This window comes from Hyperolius riggenbachi, chromosome 2, assembly GCF_040937935.1.
Source record: "Hyperolius riggenbachi isolate aHypRig1 chromosome 2, aHypRig1.pri, whole genome shotgun sequence".
NCBI lineage: Eukaryota > Metazoa > Chordata > Amphibia > Anura > Hyperoliidae > Hyperolius > Hyperolius riggenbachi.
In genome coordinates, this window is record NC_090647.1 from 569,417,381 (window position 1) to 569,444,495 (window position 27,115).

The following is a 27,115-nucleotide window of genomic DNA, read 5'->3' on the forward strand; positions in this document are numbered from 1 at the left end:
GGGGATAAGAAAGACAGGAGATGAAAAGTGACCAATCAGAGGAGAAGGTGATAGAGATGACACAAGGGAAAGAGATACAGTGCATCCGGAAAATAATGCTATGTTACAGCCTAACTCCAAAATGGATTAAATGTAATAATTTTTTTTCTCAGAATTCTACACACAACACCCCAAAATGACATTGTGAAAACAGTATGAGGCTTTGGCAAAGGTATTAAAAATAAAAAAAAATTGAGAAAGCACATATACATACGTATTCACAGCCTTTGCCATGAAGCTCAAAATTGAGCTCAGGTGCGTCCTGTTTCCCTGATCATCCTTGTGGATGGGAACACACTAGGCAGAATCACATATGCGTTTTCCATAGCACATAGTGGGGCGCATATCACATAGTGGAAACCGCATATGCGATTCTGCCTAGCGTGCTCCTACCCTGAGATGTTTCCGCAGCTTAATTGGAGTCCAGCTGTGCTAAAGTCAGCGGATTGGAGATGGTTTGGAAAGGGACACACCTATAATAAAGTCCCAGAGCTGACTATTCATGTTAGAGCACAAACCAAGCATGAAGTCAAAAGATCTGTAGACCTCTGAGACAGGATTGTCTCCAGGCACGAGTCTGGGGAAGGTTACAGAAAAATTTCTGCTGCTTTGAAGGTCCCAAAGAGTACAATGGCCTCCAGCATCTGTAAGTGGAAGGTGTTCAAAACCACCAGGACTCTTCCTAGAGCTGGCTGGCCATCTAAACTGAGCTATCGAGGGAGGTGGGCCTTAGTCAGGGAGGTGACCGAGGACCCGATGGTCACTCTGTCATAGCTCAAGAGGTCCTCTGATGCGTACATATGTACATGTCGCCAGTGAGTTGGGCACTGGAAGAGCCGAATGACGGCTCCCCTTGCTGTCGCAAAACTCCCCAGCAGCGTTAAATACTATTCCCCCTCTGAGTTGTAGCAACTCAGAGGGAGATGTAATTCAGGGCGTGGTAACCGCCAGAGCCCCGAATTACCCTTACAGGGGCCCGCACAGCTATGAAGCGCCTGGTTTTTACTGAAAACACCATACGCCAAAACCACCTGCTTTGCTTTGGCTGACACTACATTGGCACTGTATTTGGCCTGAGGAAGTGGGCTTTAACCCATGAAATGTGTTGCCAGTGCACATTAAAGTTTGTTATTGTCATACGAATTTGTCTTCATTGAGGTTTCATTTTAGCTGTTATTTTTAATGAAGGTTTATCATACCTTGCGCGCCTCTTTCCCCCTTTGTGTTACCCACACTCCTCTTGGAGGGGCGTACTAGTTGGTCAGGTGCATTCCAACCACCCCTATAACCATCAAGTCGTTTTTGTATCAAGAAAGCGACTATGTCCAGCTCATCTGGACACTGAGTGGAGTCGGGCTTGTTCATCTCCACCGGTCTACACTACAGTGGTCGGTTGCTCGTCTGCAACCTTCCTCTGTGAGTATCATAATTCAAATTACCATCATTTAAATACTGTTGTGACATACTGCACCATTGGGGCTCCCGCTGTCTCTGTGCTATTTCCATCCAGGGTACTCTTTGATGCAGAGACATCCTGGATGAAAACCTGATCCAGAGCGCTCTTGACCTCAGACTGGGCGACTGTTCATCTTTCAGCAGTAGTGACAGCCCGGACATTTCATTAGCGGAAAGTTCCCAATGAACGTCGGCTGTTCACCATCCACATTTAATGTGAGAACTTTTGTCAAAAGTTCGTGTTCACATTAACATTAAAAATCAATGGCTTTGGTGCCCCAGGAGGAGGGGGAGACCGACGACCCCCGGGGGGAGGGGGGGTTCATGGTAGCATTTGGGAGTCCCCTTTAAGAAGGGGACCTCCAGATGCCAGCCTCCTCCCCAGAATAAATGAGTATAGGGCACATAGTTTTCATTTCCACAAAGGGTTAAAAAAAATAAAAACACAACCATGAAAAAAGTATTTAATGCTCTAAATTAAATAATGAATACTTACCTTTGAATACTTACCTTTAAAAAAAAATGGTCCCACGCCAATATCCTCAGAAATGGTCCCACACCAATATCCTCAGAAATGTCCCACACCAATATCCTCAGAAATGGTCCCACGCCAATATCCTCAGAAATGGTACCACGCCAATATCCTCAGAAATGGTACCACGCCAATATCCTCAGAAATGGTACCACGCCAATATCCTCAGAAATGATCCCACGCCAATATCCTCAGAAATGATCCCACGCCAATATCCTCAGAAATGATCCCACGCCAATATCCTCAGAAATGGTCCCACGCCAATATCCTCAGAAATGGTCCCACGCCAAGATCCTCAGAAATGGTCCCACGCCAAGATCCTCAGAAATGGTCCCACGCCAAGATCCTCAGAAATGGTCCCACGCCAATATCCTCAGAAATGGTCCCACGCCAAGATCCTCAGAAATGGTCCCACGCCAAGATCCTCAGAAATGGTCCCACGCCAAGATCCTCAGAAATGGTCCCACGCCAAGATCCTCAGAAATGGTCCCACGCCAAGATCCTCAGAAATGTCCCACACCAATATCCTCAGAAATGTCCCACACCAATATCCTCAGAAATGTCCCACACCAATATCCTCAGAAATGGTCCCACACCAATATCCTCAGAAATGTCCCACACCAATATCCTCAGAAATGTCCCACACCAATATCCTCAGAAATGGTCCCACACCAATATCCTCAGAAATGTCCCACACCAATATCCTCAGAAATGGTCCCACGCCAATATCCTCAGAAATGGTCCCACGCCAAGATCCTCAGAAATGGTCCCACGCCAAGATCCTCAGAAATGGTCCCACGCCAAGATCCTCAGAAATGGTCCCACGCCAAGATCCTCAGAAATGGTCCCACGCCAAGATCCTCAGAAATGGTCCCACGCCAAGATCCTCAGAAATGGTCCCACGCCAATATCCTCAGAAATGGTCCCACGCCAATATCCTCAGAAATGGTCCCACGCCAATATCCTCAGAAATGTCCCACGCCAATATCCTCAGAAATGGTCCCACGCCAATATCCTCAGAAATGGTCCCACGCCAAGATCCTCAGAAATGGTCCCACGCCAAGATCCTCAGAAATGGTCCCACGCCAAGATCCTCAGAAATGGTCCCACGCCAATATCCTCAGAAATGGTCCCACGCCAATATCCTCAGAAATGGTCCCACGCCAATATCCTCAGAAATGGTCCCACGCCAAGATCCTCAGAAATGGTCCCACGCCAATATCCTCAGAAATGGTCCCACGCCAATATCCTCAGAAATGGTCCCACGCCAATATCCTCAGAAATGATCTCACGCCAATATCCTCAGAAATGGCCCCACGCCAATATCCTCAGAAATGTCCCACACCAATATCCTCAGAAATGATCCCACGCCAATATCCTCTGAAATGTCCCACACCAATATCCTCTGAAATGATCTCACGCCAATATCCTCAGAAATGGTCTCACGCCAATATCCTCAGAAATGGTCTCACGCCAATATCCTCAGAAATGGCCCCACGCCAATATCCTCAGAAATGATCTCACGCCAATATCCTCAGAAATGATCCCACGCCAATATCCTCTGAAATGTCCCACGCCAATATCCTCTGAAATGATCCCACGCCAATATCCTCTGAAATGATCCCACGCCAATATCCTCTGAAATGATCCCACGCCAATATCCTCAGAAATGTCCCACACCAATATCCTCAGAAATGATCCCACGCCAATATCCTCTGAAATGTCCCACACCAATATCCTCTGAAATGATCTCACGCCAATATCCTCAGAAATGGTCTCACGCCAATATCCTCAGAAATGGTCCCACGCCAATATCCTCAGAAATGATCTCACGCCAATATCCTCAGAAATGGCCCCACGCCAATATCCTCAGAAATGTCCCACACCAATATCCTCAGAAATGGTCCCACACCAATATCCTCAGAAATGATCCCACGCCAATATCCTCAGAAATGTACCAAACACACAATTGGAGAGCCTCACTCCCAAACAGTTCTCTGCTGCTTTATAAAGCCTGCAGGCTGCTTATAAGCCAATGAAAAGTGCACACATAATACACCTAGCTTGCAGTGATAATCAAGCAAAAGCTGAGCAAGTCAGCCAATTAGTAGGAGAGGGCTTCAGTTGCATATAGACAATGGCTATATGACCAGCAGGGGGCACCAGCGTGCAGGATATTCCCTCTTATCTGCCCCCCTCCTAACTAAACTGCATGGGATACTACAATGTCTATATGCAACTGAAGCCCTCTCCTACTAATTGGCTGACTTGCTCAGCTTTTGCTTGATTATCACTGCAAGCTAGGTGTATTATGTGTGCACTTTTCATTGGCTTATAAGCAGCCTGCAGGCTTTATAAAGCAGCAGAGAACTGTTTGGGAGTGAGGCTCTCCAATTGTGTGTTTGGTAAGTTTTAGAGCAGTAGGAGACAGGCCTTGGAGGTGGCAGCTCCAAGGTTTTGGCTGCGCTCACATATGGTGTTAGATGCTGGTTCTGGGGCCCCGGGCAGTGAGAGTTCCCGGGGCCCCAGGCTGGCTCATGCACCATTGTTTTTAAATATCCTCAGAAATGATCCCACACCAATATCCTCAGAAATGATCCCACACCAATATCCTCTGAAATGATCCCACGCCAATATCCTCTGAAATGTCTCACACCAATATCCTCAGAAATGATCTCACGCCAATATCCTCAGAAATGGCCCCACGCCAATATCCTCAGAAATGTCCCACGCCAATATCCTCAGAAATGTCCCACGCCAATATCCTCAGAAATGATCCCACGCCAATATCCTCAGAAATGATCCCACGCCAATATCCTCAGAAATGATCCCACGCCAATATCCTCAGAAATGATCCCACGCCAATATCCTCAGAAATGATCCCACGCCAATATCCTCAGAAATGATCCCACGCCAATATCCTCAGAAATGATCCCACGCCAATATCCTCTGAAATGATCCCACACCAATATCCTCTGAAATGTCCCACACCAATATCCTCAGAAATGATCTCACGCCAATATCCTCAGAAATGGCCCCACGCCAATATCCTCAGAAATGTCCCACACCAATATCCTCAGAAATGATCCCACGCCAATATCCTCTGAAATGTCTCACGCCAATATCCTCTGAAATGATCCCACACCAATATCCTCTGAAATGTCCCACACCAATATCCTCTGAAATGATCTCACGCCAATATCCTCAGAAATGGTCCCACACCAATATCCTCAGAAATGGTCCCACACCAATATCCTCAGAAATGGTCCCACACCAATATCCTCAGAAATGATCCCACGCCAATATCCTCAGAAATGTCCCACGCCAATATCCTCAGAAGTCAGAAATGGTCCCACGCCAATATCCTCAGAAATGGTCCCACGCCAATATCCTCAGAAATGGGTCATTTGCTATCCTCATGGCCCTGGAACATCGTTCTGGAGGAGTAAAGAAGATCAAGTGGTGGTGGGGGACAGGGGGGTACCAGTGATCCTTTCCATGGCATTTATAGTTCTCGGTAGCTTGTGACTGTCACTCACTGGGGCCCTTGTCTACTATACAATGATTTTTTTTTAAAACTGGCACAGGAAGAACAGCCATTGTTGGTCTTTCTTCTGGGTTTTGATGGTATTTTCCTCCCACCTTAGGTCTCTGGAGATAGTGGTGCCCAGGAAGCGGGCATGTGGCAACCTCCTTGTCTTCGAGGACCAGGGGTGGGGGTTCAGGGGGGGTTTATCCTGAAGTCGATGATTAGTTCCACAGTTGACCGCAGACATTTTGAAGACAAAGTTTAAAGGTGGCCATACATCTCTCGACTTGTCGGACGATCAACCATCCGATTCAATAATTGTTAATCAAATCAGATGAAAATTGGTGCTACCAACAGCATGCCTGATCGATGATGTGACCAAATTTGGACATGCTGCAAGATGTCGGATCGTCACGGTCAATTGGGGGGGGATCAACGATAACTACAAGTGATATTGGGACAATCCGCATACATGTGCCCCATGTGGTTGCTGGCGTAATGTTGGCGCATGTGTGATATCACACACTCACCCATGTGCAATATGTGACGGAGCAGAGTGTTCTGTACAGGCAGATAGGCACCCAGCATAACAAGCTAGTACTCTTTACTGAAGAAAGTCATGCAGAGATAAAATCATACACCACCATCAGGAAATGCAGCTTACTTAGAACAGAGAAGATCACAGAGAGAATACAGGAAAACACAATACCATAGAGATCATTGCTTCATTTTACTGACAGTGACATCTTGTGGTTGATCTACATTACTGCAGTTTAAAGTAATTCAGTTGATACTGCCAAGAAAATGCCAGCAGCCACGTGGGGCGTGAGTATGCAGATTGCAAGCAGAGCCCAAAGCCAGCGGCAGGTAAAGTATACTGCAACGGACACCATGGAGGAACATTTTACATTGGGGGACAGCGTCAAGCCGGTAAGGCGACAGATGCAGTGTCACAAGCTTGATTACCAGGAAATTTCACGCTGAAATTGATCAGGAATCATCCTGTGGTGTGTGGGCAGCCAACAAATCTCTCTCTTATCAGATTCAATCAGAGATTGGTCTCTTGGTCAAATCTGCCCATTATCTCTGGATGTATGGCTAGCTTTAGTTACAGTGGAGAAAGGGATTATAGATAAATGCTACATTGAATCCATGCTTATTCAGGTAAACAAGACCTAGAATTAACAATCCTTCATCTGGTTATTATCAGAATTTGGTGTATCAGACGTCAATACTATCCCTAACTGTAACCAGAAAGCAATACTTTATGTAAATATATTTTTCTCTAGTCTAGACTGTTGTACAGACAAATTATTATTATTATTTAGTATTTATATAGTGCCGACATCTTCCGCAGTGCTGTACAGAGTATTTATTGTCCTGACACTAACTGTCCCTCAGAGGAGCTCACAATCTAGTCCCTACCATAGTCATATGTTCTATGTGTATGTATCGTAGTCTAGGGGAAAGCCAATTAACTTATCTGTACGTTTTTCGGATGTGGGAGGAAACCAGAGTGCCCGGAGGTAACCCACGCAGACATGGGGAGAACATACAAACTCCTTGCAGATGTTGATCTGGCTAGGATTTGAACCAGGGACCCAGCGCTGCAAGGCAAGAGCGCTAACCACTACGCAACCGTGCTGCCGAAGTGGTTTGTTTTTTGTTTTGTTAAAGAGTAACTGTCGGGCATAAAATCAAAAATCAATTATTTATTTTTATCTGGTAAACAAGTAATAAGGATGCTAACCAGGCAATCCAAAAGTTAAAATCACTATTACTTTTCTTGTTTATAAATGATTATTCCCAAGTTTACCTGACTCTTATTTGATACACACAAAATTTAATACACAAAAAGGAAGTTGCAGGGCATGCTGGGTTGTTTGCTTCTCTACTTCCCCTCAGACTTAACTAATGCAGCCTGATTGGCTGAAGCCTCTTTCTCTCCTGTTTTCCCCTCCCACACTTCTGTTCCTCTCTGATTGGCCAATATTCCTCATGCTGAGACAATGCACTTTCTATGGAGAAGGGCGGGCAAATCAGGCAGAGGAGACTAAGGGCCTGATTCACAAAGCGGTGCTAACAGTTAGCACGCTGGTGAAAAGCCCTTTATCATGCCTAAACTCAGTTTAGGCATGATAAGTTTAGGTGTGATAAGTTTAGGTGTGATAAGTTTAGGCATGGTAAGTTTAGGTGTGATAAGTTTAGGCATGGTAAGTTTAGGTGTGATAAGTTTAGGCATGATAAGTTTAAGCACCAACTGCGTTAGCACCGCAGTGCACATCTGATCAAAAGTTTTGTGCTAGCAAAGTCTGGTGCACTTTGCACAGAGTTTAATGGCGCTGCTTTGCGTGCGGGACTTTGCGTGCGATCTAAACTTATCTAAACTTAGCATGCCTAAACTTATCATGCCTAAACTTATCACGCCTAAACTTATCACGCCTAAATTGGCTTTTCACCAGCATGGTGCAATGGTTATCACGCCTAAAGTCTCTAACTGGGTTAGCACCGCTTTGTGAATCGAGCCCTAAGGGAGGAAAAGACATCAGAATTGGCTTCAAAATAGGCACACTTAGAATGGGGACTGCTAAGAAGGATTTTCTCTTTTTTTTTTTTACTGTAGAAAAAACATCACAATCAAAACGTGGACAGTGCAATACATGTGTTATGTAAGTAGCGCAAGTATTTATCCACAAATATATGTGTGTTGTTTTTCTGAGATAGTATGGCTGACAGCTCCTCTTTAAAGGAACTTGCCACTAATCCTCCTGCAATGGCTCATGGTATTCTGACGTTTGCAAACATGGGGCTCGATTCACAAAGCGGTGCTAACAGTTAGCACCCTGGTGAAAAGCCCTTTATCATGCCTAAACTCAGTTTAGGTGTGATAAGTTTAGGTGTGATAAGTTCAGGCATGATAAGTTTAGGTGTGATAAGTTTAGGTGTGATAAGTTTAGGCATGATAAGTTTAGGAGTGATAAGTTTAGGCATGATAAGTTTAAGCGCCAACTGCGTTAGCACCGCAGTGCACAGCTGATCAAAAGTTTTACGCTAGCAAAGACTGGTGCACTTCGTATAAAGTTTAATGGTGCTGCTTTGCATGCGGGACTTTGCGCGCGATCTAAACTTATCTAAATTTATCATGCCTAAACTTATCACACCTAAACTTATCATGCCTAAACTTATCACACCTAAACTGGCTTTTCACCAGCGTGGTGCAATGGTTATCATGCCTAAAGTCTCTAACTGGGTTAGCACCGCTTTGTGAATCGAGCCCCTAGTGCTAAAAATGATTGATGTCATAAATGTGGTCTCAGAGAAGTATCAAGCTATAATTGCAATGGTGATGTTTGTCAGATTTATCTGGAAGTGTACCACAATAGAGTATTTTGAAAAGAAAAAACATACTGTTACTTCAATAGGAGAGACTAGAAGAGTACCATACATTAGTTATTGATATACAGTATTGTTTTTGACAACTACAGTACACTAACTTGTGACACAAGTCAGACACAAGAAGAATGACAGGTCCCCTTTATAACTGGATGGAATATGTCATTAATATTGTAAGCATACTCAGTGGAGCACTGACGTGTTATTTTTTTTCTGCGCAATGGTGACACTCAAATTGTAAGTGAGACGCTAAAGTGCTGACAAACACTGGTGATTGGCAAATTTCTTGGGTTGTGATTCGCAAGAAATCCCACCGTGAATGCACCCCCATCGCTTGTGCTGGGTGACCCTCCCCCCCGCCCATCAAGCATGATCACTGGCTGAGCAGTGTGAATGGATATTAAGTGACTTCTCTGAAATTATGATGGCCAGACAGTTTTTGGTACCTGAAGGTCAACCCCTAAACATGTATACATAAATTGTGTGTGTCAGAATCTCCTTCCTCCTCTAAGGTCCCTATAACATCTCTGTGTGTCCCCCAGATGCAGCTGAGCAGGACGATGTCCCCCCTTCGTGTCCCCTTCCTGTGCGCTCTCCTCTGTCTGGTCTCAGGTAGGTACACATTATACACAGGGAGGGGTCACACTTTATTGTGGGGGGTGTGTGGAATTATGATGTAACTCTTTATGTAGGATGATTATGAGAAATATTATTACCATCATCATTATTATTTGGGAAAAGTCTCCTTTCTCGAGGTCACAGTATGGCCAGATAGGATAGACTTTCTGCTGTATATTCACTAAATCTTGGAAACATTTACATGAAAAGACAAAGCATTTCCATTTTACCAGTTATATGGAGTTTTGTAGACACCCCCTTCCCTCTCCTATGATGAGTGAGCCCCTGCTAAATGTGCATGCGCGGGCGTGCTGATGCCAGAGGTAATCGTGGTTGGGGTGTCTTGGCACCCTATGGGAAAAAAAAAAGATACAGGAGACAAAAAAGGGAGCCCGATAGTGCAGTATGTCAATAGTAGGTGTGTGGAGAAATCAATTGATTGAAAGGGCTACTCACAAAGGAGGGTTGCAGAAGGGGCAACCGACCACAGGAAGCAGGTGGAGACCATAAACCCGACTCCACTCGGGGTGGTCCTGGACGGACCTGGTTGCGGTCGCTCTCTTAGACGAAAAAGGATAGACAAAACATTAACCGTGGTAAAACAACGGGTGTTCTGTCACCACCCCTCGGACAAACATGTACAGGGGTATAACTATGCACAATAAGGGAAAGAGGCGCCCTGATTTGAATAAAAGCTTTTAAAACCAGTTTAAAAACGAAAAAGAAAAGTGAGGTATCTTACCTCAATGACGAAATCTCTGTAAACTTACAAAAGATTTTTATTTGAGCACAGGCAACGCGTTTCGCGGCTCTGAGCCCGCTTCCTCAGGCCAATACAGTGCCTAGAACAGCAGGAAGAGTTCCTCAATGTACATACATATACATATTTCATAAAAAATTATAAAAATAATAACGGTCAGAGTACATATATAATTGAATAAATAGCATAACATGATGTAATTTGGCAGATTTATCCATGCCCTAATAGTTGATTCCATGCTGTGCATATGCAAACGCATATTTATGCGCACGCACACACACATCAAAGAGAACACACTACTGTGTCTCATATCTAAGGGCAAACTTGATGGTTTAGTCTAAGCTCCATTTGCCGTAATGCACAATACCATTATTAATATGCACCTTCTAGATGAACAATAAATATATAATATATATATATATAAATATATATATGGAAAAAATAATAAATTATATACAGACCAAGGAAGAAAAAAAAAAAAAAAAAAAAAAAAAAAAAAAAAGGGGGGGGGGGGGGGGGTCCATTGATGATAATGTATGCATCATCAATTAAAAAGAACTAGGAACATAGTGGATAGTATTCTAAAATTAGCCATGCGCCCATAGGAATGATATAATATAAAACACAGATATCTAGCAATGTATAAAAAGTATATAAACATATATATACACATATATACACATACATACATACACAGCAACATAGGAAATACTAAAAACTTGGCCAGTTCTAAACAAAGACAAAATCCAGGCAGCGCTGCAAGCATTTCACAGTGCTGCTCTGCATAAGTAAAAGGAACTGGTCACTGACTTTTAAAAGCATTGCAGTACATTGTGCACAGCATAATACATGTTCAGTCAGCAGGGGGAGTAAAAAGGCAGGATACAATGGAGACCAGAAAACAACGTTGTAATACTCACCAAATGACAGAAATCATGTAGCATAGGGAGCCTCTACAGGACATTCCCTGTCTCTGCATTATATAACCTTACTTGATTTGTTTAAGCAGCTGTAGGTCTGCACACTCTCAGCAGATTAGGGAAGGGGAGGGTGCGTGATGATGTAATCACAGGAAGTAGTGGTGGGGCCATATTGGAAAGGGGCATAGCATAGGAAGGCAATGTATTTTGCTAGTCCTACGCTGGATTCATAGAAAAGATAGGACCAGGAGTTGATGTATTAAATTATTTGGCCACTAGATGGCGATGGGACTTTCTCATTAGCATCTCATTGCTAGTGGACTGGATTTCTGTTCTCATAGTGATAGATTTTGACAGTTAGTTGGTGAAAGACAAAATATATATTAAAATACATTGGCGCAATAGTGGATTATTTAGATAAATATCTAATAGTTAGTGGTAAAAATAGTGATTAGATGAATTAAATTATATAGGAATCTTTGCATTAAACACGATTATACAATAAAACTGCATTGTTTTGTGGTATATATCTCTCTGTTTAGCACATATATAATGCTCAGGACGTGTATATAATAGTTTATGTGTCACTCTCAAAATCATATGAGTGATGTCATAAGGATAAGATATTTTTATTTTTTATTTATATATATTATATATATTTTTTCCAATATGTATGAAATGTGTGCATAAGAGTGGTGTAAATGAGAATGACTATGTGGTGGAATGATTTTATTGGCAGGTGGATGGCCGAGCTGAGAGAAAGAAAAGAAAAGTGGGGTTGGTGTGTGAGGGGAGGGAAGAGTGAGGGGGCGAAGGATGAATTGGAACATTGTTATACAGGTTAATAAGCAAACATTGGTGTGTGTCAATGCATGATAACTTGTGTTAAGTACAAATTTTTCCGAACTAGCCTGTCATCTGGGTCCCCCCCCCCCACAAGTTATCATGCATTGACACACACCAATGTTTGCTTATTATCCTGTATACAGGGCAGTTTCTAGGCTAAAATGCACCCAGTGCGAGAGTGTAAAAATTGCGCCCCCCTCCCCCCCCCCCCCCCCCGTGCCGGAGCCAGGTATAGGTGCCTGCAGTATAGGTTAGCTAGGTCTAGTTGCACTCAGTATAGGTAGTGGGCTATAGGTCCCCCCAATATAAGTAGCCAGGCATAGGTGCCCCAGTATAATTGCCCCCAGTATAGATTAGCCAGGTAGGTGCCTCCAGTATAGGTATCCAGTATAGTTCAGGGGCGGACTGGTCAGGGGGGCAGGGGGGCAATCTCCCCCCAGGCCACCTTTCATTCAGTGATTTAGGGTAGGTTTGGTGTCTGGTGTATTGGGGTTTGTTGTAAGGCAATGTGAAACTTGAGGCTAGCTGATAAAAGTGCAATCAGAGGACAGGCAAGCTGGTAAATATACACAGCATGATGCAGAGCTTGCCTGGAGGGTCCGTGTGAAAACATCTGTCTGGTCTCTCCCCATTGTTATTATGACTGCATGTGTGGATAAGGTGTTATACAAGTTAACTAAATATATTATTCTAGACGGCGCTGCTTATTCCTTCTATTGATATTTATACAAGAACAGTCCTTCCACCTGCTGCTTCCTTTATTGCAGTGATGGGCCCCTTAACCTCACTGCCAAATTTCTGACACAATTATACCTTAAAGAGTAAAGGAGTGCAGGTAGTAAAATCTTAAAGTTGGACTTTATTGTCTAGTAGTCAATGTAATTTTTCAACATATAACAAAAGTTTATTCAACCAAAACCATTAATACTTCAAAGTTTCTTCCCACATACAAACCATACAACACATTCATACATGGGAGCTATGCGGTGCTCTAAAATGAAAAATGTCAGCAATAAAATATTCTAATAAAAAATACGTATTACGCATATATGTAAACAATTGCAGATAAATCTCGCATAAAATGATCCTGTGTGAGATGGTCAATTACAGATGCACTGTCATTTTTTTCTTTGGGGGAATATACTTTAGCTGTATGTGTGAAGGGTCGGTGACCACTGTGGCCAGTATACTTCAGGCAAATGGATAATAACTAAACTCGTGGGTGACAGTCACTCCAATGTCGCTCCACATTACCTCGTTCCTTCGTGTAGTCCTTTGATCGTGTAGTCCTTTGATCTACCGTGCTGGCCTCACAGTGACCCCGTAGTGATCCCCGCCAGTATACAGATTTTTTGCAATACAGTCGGCGCGTACACCCGGACCAGCGCTGCAACTCACGTTCCGGCTGGTTCTTCCTGGTGTGACGTCACTCGCTCTCGCGATAGTTCTGGGTCACTTGCGCTGCAATCCTTCTCACGGAGAGAGGAAGTGGATTGTTTGTGCGTTCCACCTTGGTCCTTCCTGATTCTCCAAAGTACTGTACGCAATAAGTTTATGCAGGATGATAAACGGTGATTCCAGATTACAATCTAGGTACCTTTGAAAGTCTTTGGGGCGCCCCTCCAGACCTCAGATTGACATGTTTCGACAAATCCGTTTGTCTTCATCAGAATCAGCAGTGCTGATTCTGATGAAGACAAACGGATTTGTCGAAACATGTCAATCTGAGGTCTGGAGGGGCGCCCCAAAGACTTTCAAAGGTACCTAGATTGTAATCTGGAATCACCGTTTATCATCCTGCATAAACTTATTGCGTACAGTACTTTGGAGAATCAGGAAGGACCAAGGTGGAACGCACAAACAATCCACTTCCTCTCTCCGTGAGAAGGATTGCAGCGCAAGTGACCCAGAACTATCGCGAGAGCGAGTGACGTCACACCAGGAAGAACCAGCCAGAACGTGAGTTGCAGCGCTGGTCCGGGTGTACGCGCCGACTGTATTGCAAAAAATCTGTATACTGGCGGGGATCACTACGGGGTCACTGTGAGGCCAGCACGGTAGATCAAAGGACTACACGATCAAAGGACTACACGAAGGAACGAGGTAATGTGGAGCGACATTGGAGTGACTGTCACCCACGAGTTTAGTTATTATCCATTTGCCTGAAGTATACTGGCCACAGTGGTCACCGACCCTTCACACATACAGCTAAAGTATATTCCCCCAAAGAAAAAAATGACAGTGCATCTGTAATTGACCATCTCACACAGGATCATTTTATGCGAGATTTATCTGCAATTGTTTACATATATGCGTAATACGTATTTTTTATTAGAATATTTTATTGCTGACATTTTTCATTTTAGAGCACCGCATAGCTCCCATGTATGAATGTGTTGTATGGTTTGTATGTGGGAAGAAACTTTGAAGTATTAATGGTTTTGGTTGAATAAACTTTTTTTATATGTTGAAAAATTACATTGACTACTAGACAATAAAGTCCAACTTTAAGATTTTACTACCTGCGCTCCTTTACTCTTTAAGGTATAGTTAAACAAGTTAAAGTTTTTGACAGTCCCTAGAATCCAGGAGGGCTACTTTCTGACTTGTGTGAGAGACTGGCAGGGACAGGAGTCCTATTACAGGCAAGTAGCCTCTGTGTGATGTGCAATACAGATAAGCTCTCTGCTCCATCTCAGGCTATTCTCAATTTCTCTCCACTCCTCCTCTCTCTGGGCTACTGCACGCCAAAATAGCAATAGCAATCGCTAGCAATTTGTGAGTGTGATTTTGTGAAACGATTTTCAGAGCGTTTTTTTTTTTTATGAATTGCTCCAAAAAATGCTACATGCAGTGTGTAGCATTTTTTGGAGCAATTCATTAAAAAATAGCTTTGAAAATCGCTTCACAAAATCACACTCACAAATTGCTAGCGATTGCTATTGCGATTTTGGCGTGCACTAGCCCAGAGGAGTGGAGAGAAATTGAGAATAGCCTGAGATGGAGCAGATAGCTTATCTGTATTGCACATCACACAGAGGCTACTTGCCTATCATAGGACTCCTGTCCCTGACAGTCCCTCACACAAGTCAGAAAGCAGCCCTCCTGGAGTCTAGGGACTGTCAAAAACTTTTCAACTTGTATAACACCTTACCCACACATGCAGTCATAATAACAATGGGGAGAGACCAGACAGATGTTTGCCCACAGACCCTTCAGGCAAGCTCTGCATCATGCTGTGTATATTTGCCAGCTTGCTTGTCCTCTGATTGCACTTTTATCAGCTAGCCTCAAGTTTCACATTGCCTTACAACAAACCCCAATACACCAGACACCAGACCTGCCCTAAATCACTGAATGAAAGGTGGCCTGGGGGGAGATTGCCCCCCTTCCCCCCTGGCCAGTCAGTGTAGCTGTATGCAGTGCTTCCCTGAGCTCATTACTTTGCAGTCCCCTGGGGAGAGGGAGGGAGAGTTCACAGCGCCCTTTGGCTGTCTGCGCTCAGGGCTGCCGCACGGCTGCACGGTCCCTAGAAACGGGTCTGCCTGTATAACAATGTTCCAATTCATCCTTCGCCCCCTCACTCTTCCCTCCCCTCACACACCAACCCCACTTTTCTTTTCTTTCTCTCAGCTCGGCCATCCACCTGCCAATAAAATCATTCCACCACATAGTCATTCTCATTTACACCACTCATATGCACACATTTCATACATATTGGAAAAAATATATATAATATATATAAATAAAAAATGAAAATATCTTATCCTTATGACATCACTCATATGATTTTGAGAGTGACACATAAACTATTATATACACGTCCTGAGCATTATATATGTGCTAAACAGAGAGATATATACCACAAAACAATGCAGTTTTATTGTATAATCGTGTTTAATGCAAAGATTCCTATATAATTTAATTCATCTAATCACTATTTTTACCACTAACTATTAGATATTTATCTAAATAATCCACTATTGCGCCAATGTATTTTAATATATATTTTGTCTTTCACCAACTAACTGTCAAAATCTATCACTATGAGAACAGAAATCCAGTCCACTAGCAATGAGATGCTAATGAGAAAGTCCCATCGCCATCTAGTGGCCAAATAATTTAATACATCAACTCCTGGTCCTATCTTTTCTATGAATCCAGCGTAGGACTAGCAAAATACATTGCCTTCCTATGCTATGCCCCTTTCCAATATGGCCCCACCACTACTTCCTGTGATTACATCATCACGCACCCTCCCCTTCCCTAATCTGCTGAGAGTGTGCAGACCTGCAGCTGCTTAAACAAATCAAGTAAGGTTATATAATGCAGAGACAGGGAATGTCCTGTAGAGGCTCCCTATGCTACATGATTTCTGTCATTTGGTGAGTATTACAACGTTGTTTTCTGGTCTCCATTGTATCCTGCCTTTTTACTCCCCCTGCTGACTGAACATGTATTATGCTGTGCACAATGTACTGCAATGCTTTTAAAAGTCAGTGACCAGTTCCTTTTACTTATGCAGAGCAGCACTGTGAAATGCTTGCAGCGCTGCCTGGATTTTGTCTTTGTTTAGAACTGGCCAAGTTTTTAGTATTTCCTATGTTGTTGTGTATGTATGTATGTGTATATATGTGTATATATATGTTTATATACTTTTTATACATTGCTAGATATCTGTGTTTTATATTATATCATTCCTATGGGCGCATGGCTAATTTTAGAATACTATCCACTATGTTCCTAGTTCTTTTTAATTGATGATGCATACATTATCATCAATGGACCCCCCCCCCCCCCCCCTTTTTTTTTTTTTTTTTTTTTTTTTTTTTTCTTCCTTGGTCTGTATATAATTTATTATTTTTTCCATATATATATTTATATATATTATATACCTATCTTTCATCTAGAAGGTGCATAATAATAATGGTATTGTGCATTACGGCAAATGGAGCTTAGACTAAACCATCAAGTTTGCCCTTAGATATGAGACACAGTAGTGTGTTCTCTTTGGTGTGTGTGTGCGTGCGCATAAATATGCGTTTGCATATGCACAGCATGGAATCAACTATTAGGGCATGGATAAATCTGCCAAATTACATCATGTTATGCTATTTATTCAATTATATATGTACTCTGACCGTTATTTTTATAATTTTTTATGAAATATGTATATGTATGTACATTGAGGAACTCTTCCTGCTGTTCTAGGCACTGTATTGGCCTGAGGAAGCGGGCTCAGACCCGCGAAACGCGTTGCCTGTGCTCAAATAAAAATCTTTTGTAAGTTTACAGAGATTTCGTCATTGAGGTAAGATACCTCATTTTTCTTTTTCGTTTTTAAACTGGTTTTAAAAGCTTTTATTCAAATCAGGGCGCCTCTTTCCCTTATTGTGATGCCAGAGGTGATGAGCGGCCCCTGCTCACTGCGCATGTGCGGAGGTGCTGATGCCAGAGGTGATGGGAGGCCCCTGCTCACTGCGCATGTGCGGAGGTGCTGATGCCAGAGGTGATGAGCGGCCCCTGCTCACTGTGCATGTGTGGAGGTGCTGATGCCAGAGGTGATGAGCGGCCCCTGCTCACTGCGCATGTGCGGAGGTGCTGATGCCAGAGGTGACGAGCGGCCCCTGCTCACTGCGCATGTGCGGCTGTGCTGATGCCAGAGGTGATGAGCGGCCCCTGCTAAATGTGCATGCGCGGGCGTGCTGATGCCAGAGGTGATGAGCAGCCCCTGCTCACTGCGCATGTGCAGAGGTGCTGATGCCAGAGGTGATGAGCGGACCCTGCTCACTGCGCATGTGCAGAGGTGCTGATGCCAGAGGTGATGAGCGGCCCCTGCTCACTGCGCATGTGCGGTGGTGCTGATGCCAGAGGTGATGAGGGGCCCCTGCTCACTGCGCATGTGTGGAGGTGCTGATGCCAGAGGTGATGAGAGGCCCCTGCTCACTGCGCATGTGCGGAGGTGCTGATGCCAGAGGTGATGAGGGGCCCCTGCTCACTGCGCATGTGCAGAGGTGCTGATGCCAGAGGTGATGAGCAGCCCCTGCTCACTGCGCATGTGCGGAGGTGCTGATGCCAGAGGCGACTAGCGGCCCCTGCTCACTGCGCAAGCGAGGCCGTGCTGATGCCAGAGGTGATGAGCGGCCCCTGCTCACTGCGCATGTGCAGAGGTGCTGATGCCAGAGGTGATGAGCGGCCCCTGCTCACTGCGCATGTGCGGCTGTGCTGATGCCAGAGGTGATGAGCGGCCCCTGCTCACTGCGCATGTGCAGAGGTGCTGATGCCAGTGGTGATGAGCGGCCCCTGCTCACTGACGCATGTGCGGAGGTGCTGATGCCAGAGGTGATGAGCGGCCTCTGCTCACTGCGCATGTGCAGAGGTGCTGTTCCCAGAGTTGATGAGCGGTCCCTGCTCACTGCGCATGTGCGGAGGTGCTGATGCCAGAGGTGACGAGCGGCCCCTGCTCACTGCGCATGTGCGGAGGTGCTAATGCCAGAGGTGACGAGCGGCCCCTGCTCACTGCGCATGTGCGGAGGTGCTGATGCCAGAGGTGACGAGCGGCCCCTGCTCACTGCGCATGTGCGGCTGTGCTGATGCCAGAGTTGATGAGCGGCCGGTGCTCACTGCGCATGTGTGGCTGTGCTGATGCCAGAGGTGATGAGCGGCCCCTGCTCACTGCGCATGTGCGGAGGTGCTGATGCCAGAGGTGATGAGCAACCCCTGCTCACTGTGCATATGTGGCTGTGCTGACGCCAGAGGTGACGAGCGGCCCCTGCTAAATACGCATGTGCGGAGGTGCTGATGCCAGAGGTGATGAGCGGCCCCTGCTCACTGCGCTTGTGCGGAGGTGCTGATGCCAGAGGTGATGAGCAGCCCCTGCTCACTGCGCATGTGCAGAGGTGCTGATGCCAGAGGTGATGAGCGGCCCCTGCTCACTGTGCATGTGTGGCTGTGCTGATGCCAGAGGTAATGAGCGGCCCCTGCTCACTGCGCATGTGCGGAGGTGCTGATGCCAGAGGTGATGAGCAACCCCTGCTCACTGTGCATATGTGGCTGTGCTGACGCCAGAGGTGACGAGCGGCCCCTGCTAAATACGCATGTGCGGAGGTGCTGATGCCAGAGGTGATGAGCGGCCCCTGCTAACTGCGGAGGTGCTGATGCCAGAGGTGATGAGCAGCCCCTGCTCTCTGCGCATGTGCAGAGGTGATGATGCCAGAGGTGATGAGCGGCCCCTGCTCACTGCGAATGTGCGGAGGTGCTGATGCCAGAGGTGATGAGCGGCCCCTGCTCACTGTGCATGTGTGGCTGTGCTGACGCCAGAGGTGACGAGCGGCCCCTGCTAAATACGCATGTGCGGAGGTGCTGATGCCAGAGGTGATGATCGGCCTCTGCTCACTGCGCATGTGCAGAGGTGCTGATCCCAGAGTTGATGAGCGGTCCCTGCTCACTGCGCATGTGCGGAGGTGCTGATGGCAGAGGTGACGAGCGGCCTCTGCTCACTGCGCAAGTGCAGAGGTGCTGATCCCAGAGTTGATGAGCGGCCCCTGCTCACTGCGCATGTGCGGAGGTGCTAATGCCAGAGGTGATGAGCGGCCCCTGCTCTCTGCGCATGTGCGCAGGTGCTGATGCCAGAGGTGATGAGCGGCCCCTGCTCACTGCGCATGTGCGGTGGTGCTGATGCCATAGGTGATGAGGGGCCCCTGCTCACTGCGCATGTGTGGAGGTGCTGATGCCAGAGGTGATGAGAGGCCCCTGCTCACTGCGCATGTGCGGAGGTGCTGATGCCAGAGGTGATGAGGGGCCCCTGCTCACTGCGCATGTGCAGAGGTGCTGATGCCAGAGGTGATGAGCAGCCCCTGCTCACTGCGCATGTGCGGAGGTGCTGATGCCAGAGGCGACTAGCGGCCCCTGCTCACTGCGCAAGCGAGGCCGTGCTGATGCCAGAGGTGATGAGCGGCCCCTGCTCACTGCGCATGCACGGCCGCACTGATGCCAGAGGTGCCGAGTGGTCCCTGCTCACTGTGCATGCGCGGCTGTGCTGATGCCAGAGGTGATGAGCGGCCCCTGCTCACTGCGCATGTGCAGAGGTGCTGATGCCAGAGGTGATGAGCGGCCCCTGCTCACTGCGCATGTGCGGCTGTGCTGATGCCAGAGGTGATGAGCGGCCCCTGCTCACTGCGCATGTGCAGAGGTGCTGATGCCAGAGGTGATGAGCGGCCCCTGCTCACTGACGCATGTGCGGAGGTGCTGATGCCAGAGGTGATGAGCAGCCTCTGCTCACTGCGCATGTGCAGAGGTGCTGATCCCAGAGTTGATGAGCAGCCCCTGCTCACTGCGCATGTGCGGAGGTGCTGATGCTAGAGGTGATGAGCGGCCCCTGCTCTCTGCGCATGTGCAGAGGTGATGATGCCAGAGGTGATGAGCGGCCCCTGCTCACTGCGCATGTGCGGAGGTGCTGATGCCAGAGGTGACGAGCGGCCCCTGCTCACTGTGCATGTGTGGCTGTGCTGACGCCAGAGGTGACGAGCGGCCCCTGCTAAATACGCATGTGCGGAGGTGCTGATGCCAGAGGTGATGAGCGGCCCTGCTCACTGCGCATGTGAAGAGGTGCTGATGCCAGAGGTGATGAGCGGCCCCTGCTCACTGCGCATGTGCGGAGGTGCTGATGCCAGAGGTGATGAGCAGCCTCTGCTCACTGCGCATGTGCAGAGGTGCTGATCCCAGAGTTGATGAGCAGCCCCTGCTCACTGCGCATGTGCGGAGGTGCAGATGCTAGAGGTGATGAGCGGCCCCTGCTCTCTGCGCGTGTGCAGAGGTGCTGATGCCAGAGGTGATGAGCGGCCCCTGCTCACTGTGCATGTGTGGCTGTGCTGACGCCAGAGGTGACGAGCGGCCCCTGCTAAATACGCATGTGCGGAGGTGCTGATGCCAGAGGTGATGAGCGGCCTCTGCTCACTGCGCATGTGCAAAGGTGCTGATCCCAGAGTTGATGAGTGGCCCCTGCTCACTGCGCATGTGCGGAGGTGCTGATGCCAGAGGTGATGAGCGGCCCCTGCTCACTGCGCATGTGCGGAGGTGCTGATGCCAGAGGTGATGAACGGCCCCTGCTCACTGCACATGTGCGGAGGTGCTGATGCCAGAGGTAACGAGCGGCCTCTGCTCACTGTGCATGTGCGGAGGTGCTGATGCCAGAGGTGATGAGCGGCCCCTTCTCTCTGCGCATGTGCAGAGGTGATGATGCCAGAGGTGATAAGCGGCCCCTGCTCACTGCGCATGTGCGCAGGTGCTGATGCCAGAGATGACGAGTGGCCTCTGCTCACTGTGCATGTGCGGAGGTGCTGATGCCAGAGGTGATGAGCGGCCCCTTCTCTCTGCGCATGTGCAGAGGTGATGATCCCAGAGTTGATGAGCGGCCCCTGCTCACTGCACATGTGCGGAGGTGCTGATGCCAGAGGTGACGAGCGGCCTCTGCTCACTGTGCATGTGCGGAGGTGCTGATGCCAGAGGTGATGAGCGGCCCCTGCTCACTGCGCATGTGCAGAGGTGCTGATGCCAGAGGTGATGAGCAGCCCCTGCTCACTGCGCATGTGCGGAGGTGCTGATGCCAGAGGCGACTAGCGGCCCCTGCTCACCGCGCATGCGAGGCCGTGCTGATGCCAGAGGTGATGAGCGGCCCCTGCTTACTGCGCATGTGTGGAGGTGCTGATGCCAGAGGTGATGAGCGGCCCCTGCTCACTGTGCATGTGCGGAGGTGCTGATGCCAGAGGTGACGAGTGGCCCCTGCTCACTGCGCATGTTCGGAGGTGCTGATGCCACAGGTGACTAGCGGCCCCTGCTCACTGCGCATGTGCGGAGGTGCTGATGCCAGAGGTGATGAGCGGCCCCTGCTCACTGCGGAGGTGCTGATGTCAGAGGTGATGAGCGGCCCCTGCTTACTGTGCATGTGCGGCTGTGCTGATGCCAGAGGTGACGAGCGGCCCCTGCTCACTGCGCATGTTCGGAGGTGCTGATGCCACAGGTGACTAGCGGCCCCTGCTCACTGCGCATGTGCGGAGGTGCTGATGCCAGAGGTGATGAGCGGCCCCTGCTCACTGCGCATGTGCGGAGGTGCTGATGTCAGAGGTGATGAGCGGCCCCTGCTTACTGTGCATGTGCGGCTGTGCTGATGCCAGAGGTGATGAGCGGCCCCTGCTCACTGCACATGTGCAGAGGTGCTGATGCCAGAGGTGATGAGCGGCCCCTGCTCACTGCGCATGTGCGGAGGTGCTGATGCCAGAGGTGATGAGCGGACCCTGCTCACTGCGCATGCGCGGACGTGCTGATGCCAGAGGTGATGTGAGGCCCCTGCTCACTGCGCATGTGCGGAGGTGCTGATGCCAGAGGTGATGAGCGGCCCTTGCACACTGCTCATGTGCAGAGGTGCTGATGCCAGAGGTGATGAGCGGCCCCTGCTCACTGCGCATGTGCGGCGGTGCTGATGCCAGAGGTGATGAGCAGCCCCTGCTCACTGCGCATGTGCGGAGGTGCTGATGCCAGAGGTGACTAGCGGCCCCTGCTCACTGCGCATGCACGGCCGTGCTGATGCCAGAGGTGATGAGCGGCCCCTGCTCACTGCGCATGTGCAGAGGTCCTGATGCCAGAGGTGATGAGCGGCCCCTGCTCACTGCGCATGTGCGGAGGTGCTGATGCAAGAGGTGATGAGAGGCTCCTGCTCACTGCGCATGCGTGCTGATGCCAGAGGTGATGTGAGGCCCCTGCTCACTGCGCATGTGCGGAGGTGCTGATGCCAGAGGTGATGAGCGGCCCTGCTCACTGCGCATGTGCTGATGCCAGAGGTGACTAGCGGCCCCTGCTCACTGCGCATCCGTGCTGATGCCAGAGGTGATGAGCGGCCCCTGCTCACTGCACATGTGCGGAGGTCCTGATGCCAGAGGTGATGAGCGGCCCCAGCTCACTGCGCATGTGCGGAGGTCCTGATGCCAGAGGTGATGAGCGGCCCCTGCTCACTGCGCATGTGCGGAGGTGCTGATGCCGGAGGTGATGAGAGGCTCCTGCTCACTGCGCATGCGTGCTGATGCCAGAGGTAATGAGCGGCCCCTGCTCACTGCGCATGTGCGGAGGTGCTGATGCCAGAGGTGATGAGCGGCCCCTGCTCACTGCGCATGTGCGGAGGTGCAGATGCCAGAGATGATGAGCAGCCCCTGCTCACTGCGCATGTGCGCAGGTGCTGTTGCCAGAGGTGATGAGCGGCCTCTACTCACTGCGCATTTGCGGAGGTGCTGATGCCAGAGGTGACGAGCGGCCTCTGCTCACTGCGCATGTGCAGAGGTGATGATGCCAGAGGTGATGAGCAGCCCCTGCTCACTGCGCATGTGCGGAGGTGCTGATGCCAGAGGTGATGAGCGGCCCCTGCTCACCGCGCATGTGTGGAGGTGCTGATGCCAGAGGTGACGAGCGGCCCCTGCTCACCGCGCATGTGTGGAGGTGCTGATGCCAGAGGTGACGAGCGGCCCCTGCTCACTGCACATGTGTGGAGGTGCTGATGCCAGAGGTGAGAGGCCCCTGCTCACTGCGCATGTGCGGAGGTGCTGATGCCAGAGGTGATGAGCGGCCCCTGCTCACTGCGCATGTGCAGAGGTGCTGATGCCAGAGGTGATGAGCAGTCCCTGCTCACTGCGCATGTGCGGAGGTGCTGATGCCAGAGGTGATGAGCGGCCCCTGCTCACTGCACATGTGTGGAGGTGCTGATGCCAGAGGTGAGAGGCCCCTGCTCACTGCGCATGTGCGGAGGTGCTGATGCCAGAGGTGATGAGCGGCCCCTGCTCACTGCGCATGTGCAGAGGTGCTGATGCCAGAGGTGATGAGCAGTCCCTGCTCACTGCGCATGTGCGGAGGTGCTGATGCCAGAGGCGACTAGCGGCCCCTGCTCACTGCGCATGCGAGGCCGTGCTGATGCCAGAGGTGATGAGCGGCCCCTGCTCACTGCGCATGTGTGGAGGTGCTGATGCCAGAGGTGATGAGCGGCCCCTGCTCAATGTGCATGTGCGGAGGTGCTGATGCCAGAGGTGACGAGCGGCCCCTGCTCACTGCGCATGTTCGGAGGTGCTGATGCCAGAGGTGACTAGCGGCCCCTGCTTACTGCGCATGTGCGGAGGTGCTGATGCCAGAGGTGACGAGCGGCCCCTGCTCACTGCGCATGTTCGGAGGTGCTGATGCTAGAGGTGACTAGCGGCCCCTGCTCACTGCGCATGTGCGGAGGTGCTGATGCCAGAGGTGACGAGCGGCCCCTGCTCACTGCGCATGTGCGGCTGTGCTGATGCCAGAGTTGATGAGCGGCCCCTGCTCACTGCGCATGTGCGGCTGTGCTGATGCCAGAGGTGATGAGCGGCCCCTGCTCACTGCGCATGTGCGGAAGTGATGATGCCAGAGGTGATGAGCGGCCCCTGTTCACTGTGCATGTGTGGCTGTGCTTATGCCAGAGGTGATGAGCGGCCCCTGCTCACTGCGCATGTGCGGAGGTGCTGATGCCAGAGTTGATGAGCGGCCCCTGCTCACTGTGCATGTGTGGCTGTGCTGATGCCAGAGGTGATGAGCGGCCCCTGCTCACTGCGCATGTGCGGAGGTGCTGATGCCAGAGGTGATGAGCGGCCCCGGCTCACAGCGCATGTGCAGAGGTTCTGATGCCAGAGGTGATGAGCGGCCCCTGCTCACTGCGCATGTGCGGAGGTGCTGATGCCAGAGGTGACGAGCGGCCCCTGCTCACTGCGCATGTGCGGAGGTGCTGATGCCAGAGGTGACGAGCGGCCCCTGCTCACTGCGCATGTGCGGAGGTGCTGATGCCAGAGGTGACGAGCGGCCCCTGCTCACTGCGCATGTGCGGAGGTGTTAATGCCAGAGGTGACGAGCGGCCCCTGCTCACTGCGCATGTGCGGCTGTGCTGATGCCAGAGTTGATGAGCGGCCCGTGCTCACTGCGCATGTGTGGCTGTGCTGATGCCAGAGGTGATGAGCGGCCCCTGCTCACTGCGCATGTGCGGAGGTGCTGATGCCAGAGTTGATGAGCGGCCCCTGCTCACTGTGCATGTGTGGCTGTGCTGATGTCAGAGGTAATGAGCGGCCCCTGCTCACTGCGCATGTGCGGAGGTGCTGATGCCAGAGGTGATGAGCAACCCCTGCTCACTGTGCATATGTGGCTGTGCTGACGCCAGAGGTGACGAGCGGCCCCTGCTAAATACGCATGTGCGGAGGTGCTGATGCCAGAGGTGATGAGCGGCCCCTGCTCACTGCGCTTGGGCGGAGGTGCTGATGCCAGAGGTGATGAGCGGCCCCTGCTCACTGCGCATGTGCAGAGGTGCTGATGCCAGAGGTGATGAGCGGCCCCTGCTCACTGTGCATGTGTGGCTGTGCTGACGCCAGAGGTGACGAGCGGCCCCTGCTAAATACGCATGTGCGGAGGTGCTGATGCCAGAGGTGATGAGCGGCCCCTGCTCACTGCGCATGTGCGGAGGTGCTGATGCCAGAGGTGATGAGCGGCCCCTGCTCTCTGCGCATGTGCAGAGGTGATGATGCCAGAGGTGATGAGCGGCCCCTGCTCACTACGAATGTGTGGAGGTGCTGATGCCAGAGGTGATGAGCGGCCCCTGCTCACTGTGCATGTGTGGCTGTGCTGACGCCAGAGGTGACGAGCGGCCCCTGCTAAATACGCATGTGCGGAGGTGCTGATGCCAGAGGTGATGAGCGGCCCCTGCTCACTGCGCATGTGCGGAGGTGCTGATGGCAGAGGTGACGAGCGGCCTCTGCTCACTGCGCAAGTGCAGAGGTGCTGATCCCAGAGTTGATGAGCGGCCCCTGCTCACTGCGCATGTGCGGAGGTGCTAATGCCAGAGGTGATGAGCGGCCCCTGCTCTCTGCGCATGTGCGCAGGTGCTGATGCCAGAGGTGATGAGCGGCCCCTGCTCACTGCGCATGTGCGGTGGTGCTGATGCCAGAGGTGATGAGGGGCCCCTGCTCACTGCGCATGTGTGGAGGTGCTGATGCCAGAGGTGATGAGAGGCCCCTGCTCACTGCGCATGTGCGGAGGTGCTGATGCCAGAGGTGATGAGGGGCCCCTGCTCACTGCGCATGTGCAGAGGTGCTGATGCCAGAGGTGATGAGCAGCCCCTGCTCACTGCGCATGTGTGGAGGTGCTGATGCCAGAGGTGACGAGCGGCCCCTGCTCACTGCGCATGCGAGGCCGTGCTGATGCCAGAGGTGATGAGCGGCCCCTGCTCACTGCGCATGCACGACCGCACTGATGCCAGAGGTGGCGAGTGGTCCCTGATCACTGTGAATGCGCGGCTGTGCTGATGCCAGAGGTGATGAGCGGCCCCTGCTCACTCCGCATGTGCAGAGGTGCTGATGCCAGAGGTGATGAGCGGCCCCTGCTCACTGCGCATGTGCGGAGGTGCTGATGCCAGAGGTGATGAGCGGCCTCTGCTCACTGCGCATGTGCAGAGGTGCTGATCCCAGAGTTGATGAGTGGCCCCTGCTCACTGCGCATGTGCGGAGGTGCTGATGCCAGAGGTGATGAGCGGCCCCTGCTCACTGCGCATGTGCGGAGGTGCTGATGCCAGAGGTGATGAACGGCCCCTGCTCTCTGCGCATGTGCGGAGGTGCTAATGCCAGAGGTGATGAGCGGCCTCTGCTCACTGCGCATGTGCAGAGGTGCTGATCCCAGAGTTGATGAGTGGCCCCTGCTCACTGCGCATGTGCGGAGGTGCTGATGCCAGAGGTGATGAGCGGCCCCTGCTCACTGCGCATGTGCGGAGGTGCTGATGCCAGAGGTGATGAACGGCCCCTGCTCTCTGCGCATGTGCACAGGTGATGATGCCAGAGGTGATGAGCGGCCCCTGCTCACTGCACATGTGCGGAGGTGCTGATGCCAGAGGTGACGAGCGGCCTCTGCTCACTGTGCATGTGCAGAGGTGCTGATCCCAGAGGTGATGAGCGGCCCCTGCTCTCTGCGCATGTGCAGAGGTGATGATG

The 27,115-nt window shown here is 50.2% G+C and overlaps 1 protein-coding gene across 3 annotated transcripts in view; it reads left to right on the plus strand.

Moving 5' to 3' along the window:
* The window catches only part of LOC137547429 (uncharacterized), a 309,151-nt gene that overhangs the window by 128,558 nt on the left and 153,478 nt on the right, over positions 1–27,115 (plus strand). For all 3 annotated transcript variants that reach the window (XM_068271011.1, XM_068271010.1, XM_068271012.1), the window contains one exon: positions 9,491–9,560. In XM_068271011.1, the coding sequence (XP_068127112.1) occupies positions 9,491–9,560 (70 nt within the window). The remainder of the gene's footprint in view (positions 1–9,490; positions 9,561–27,115) is intronic.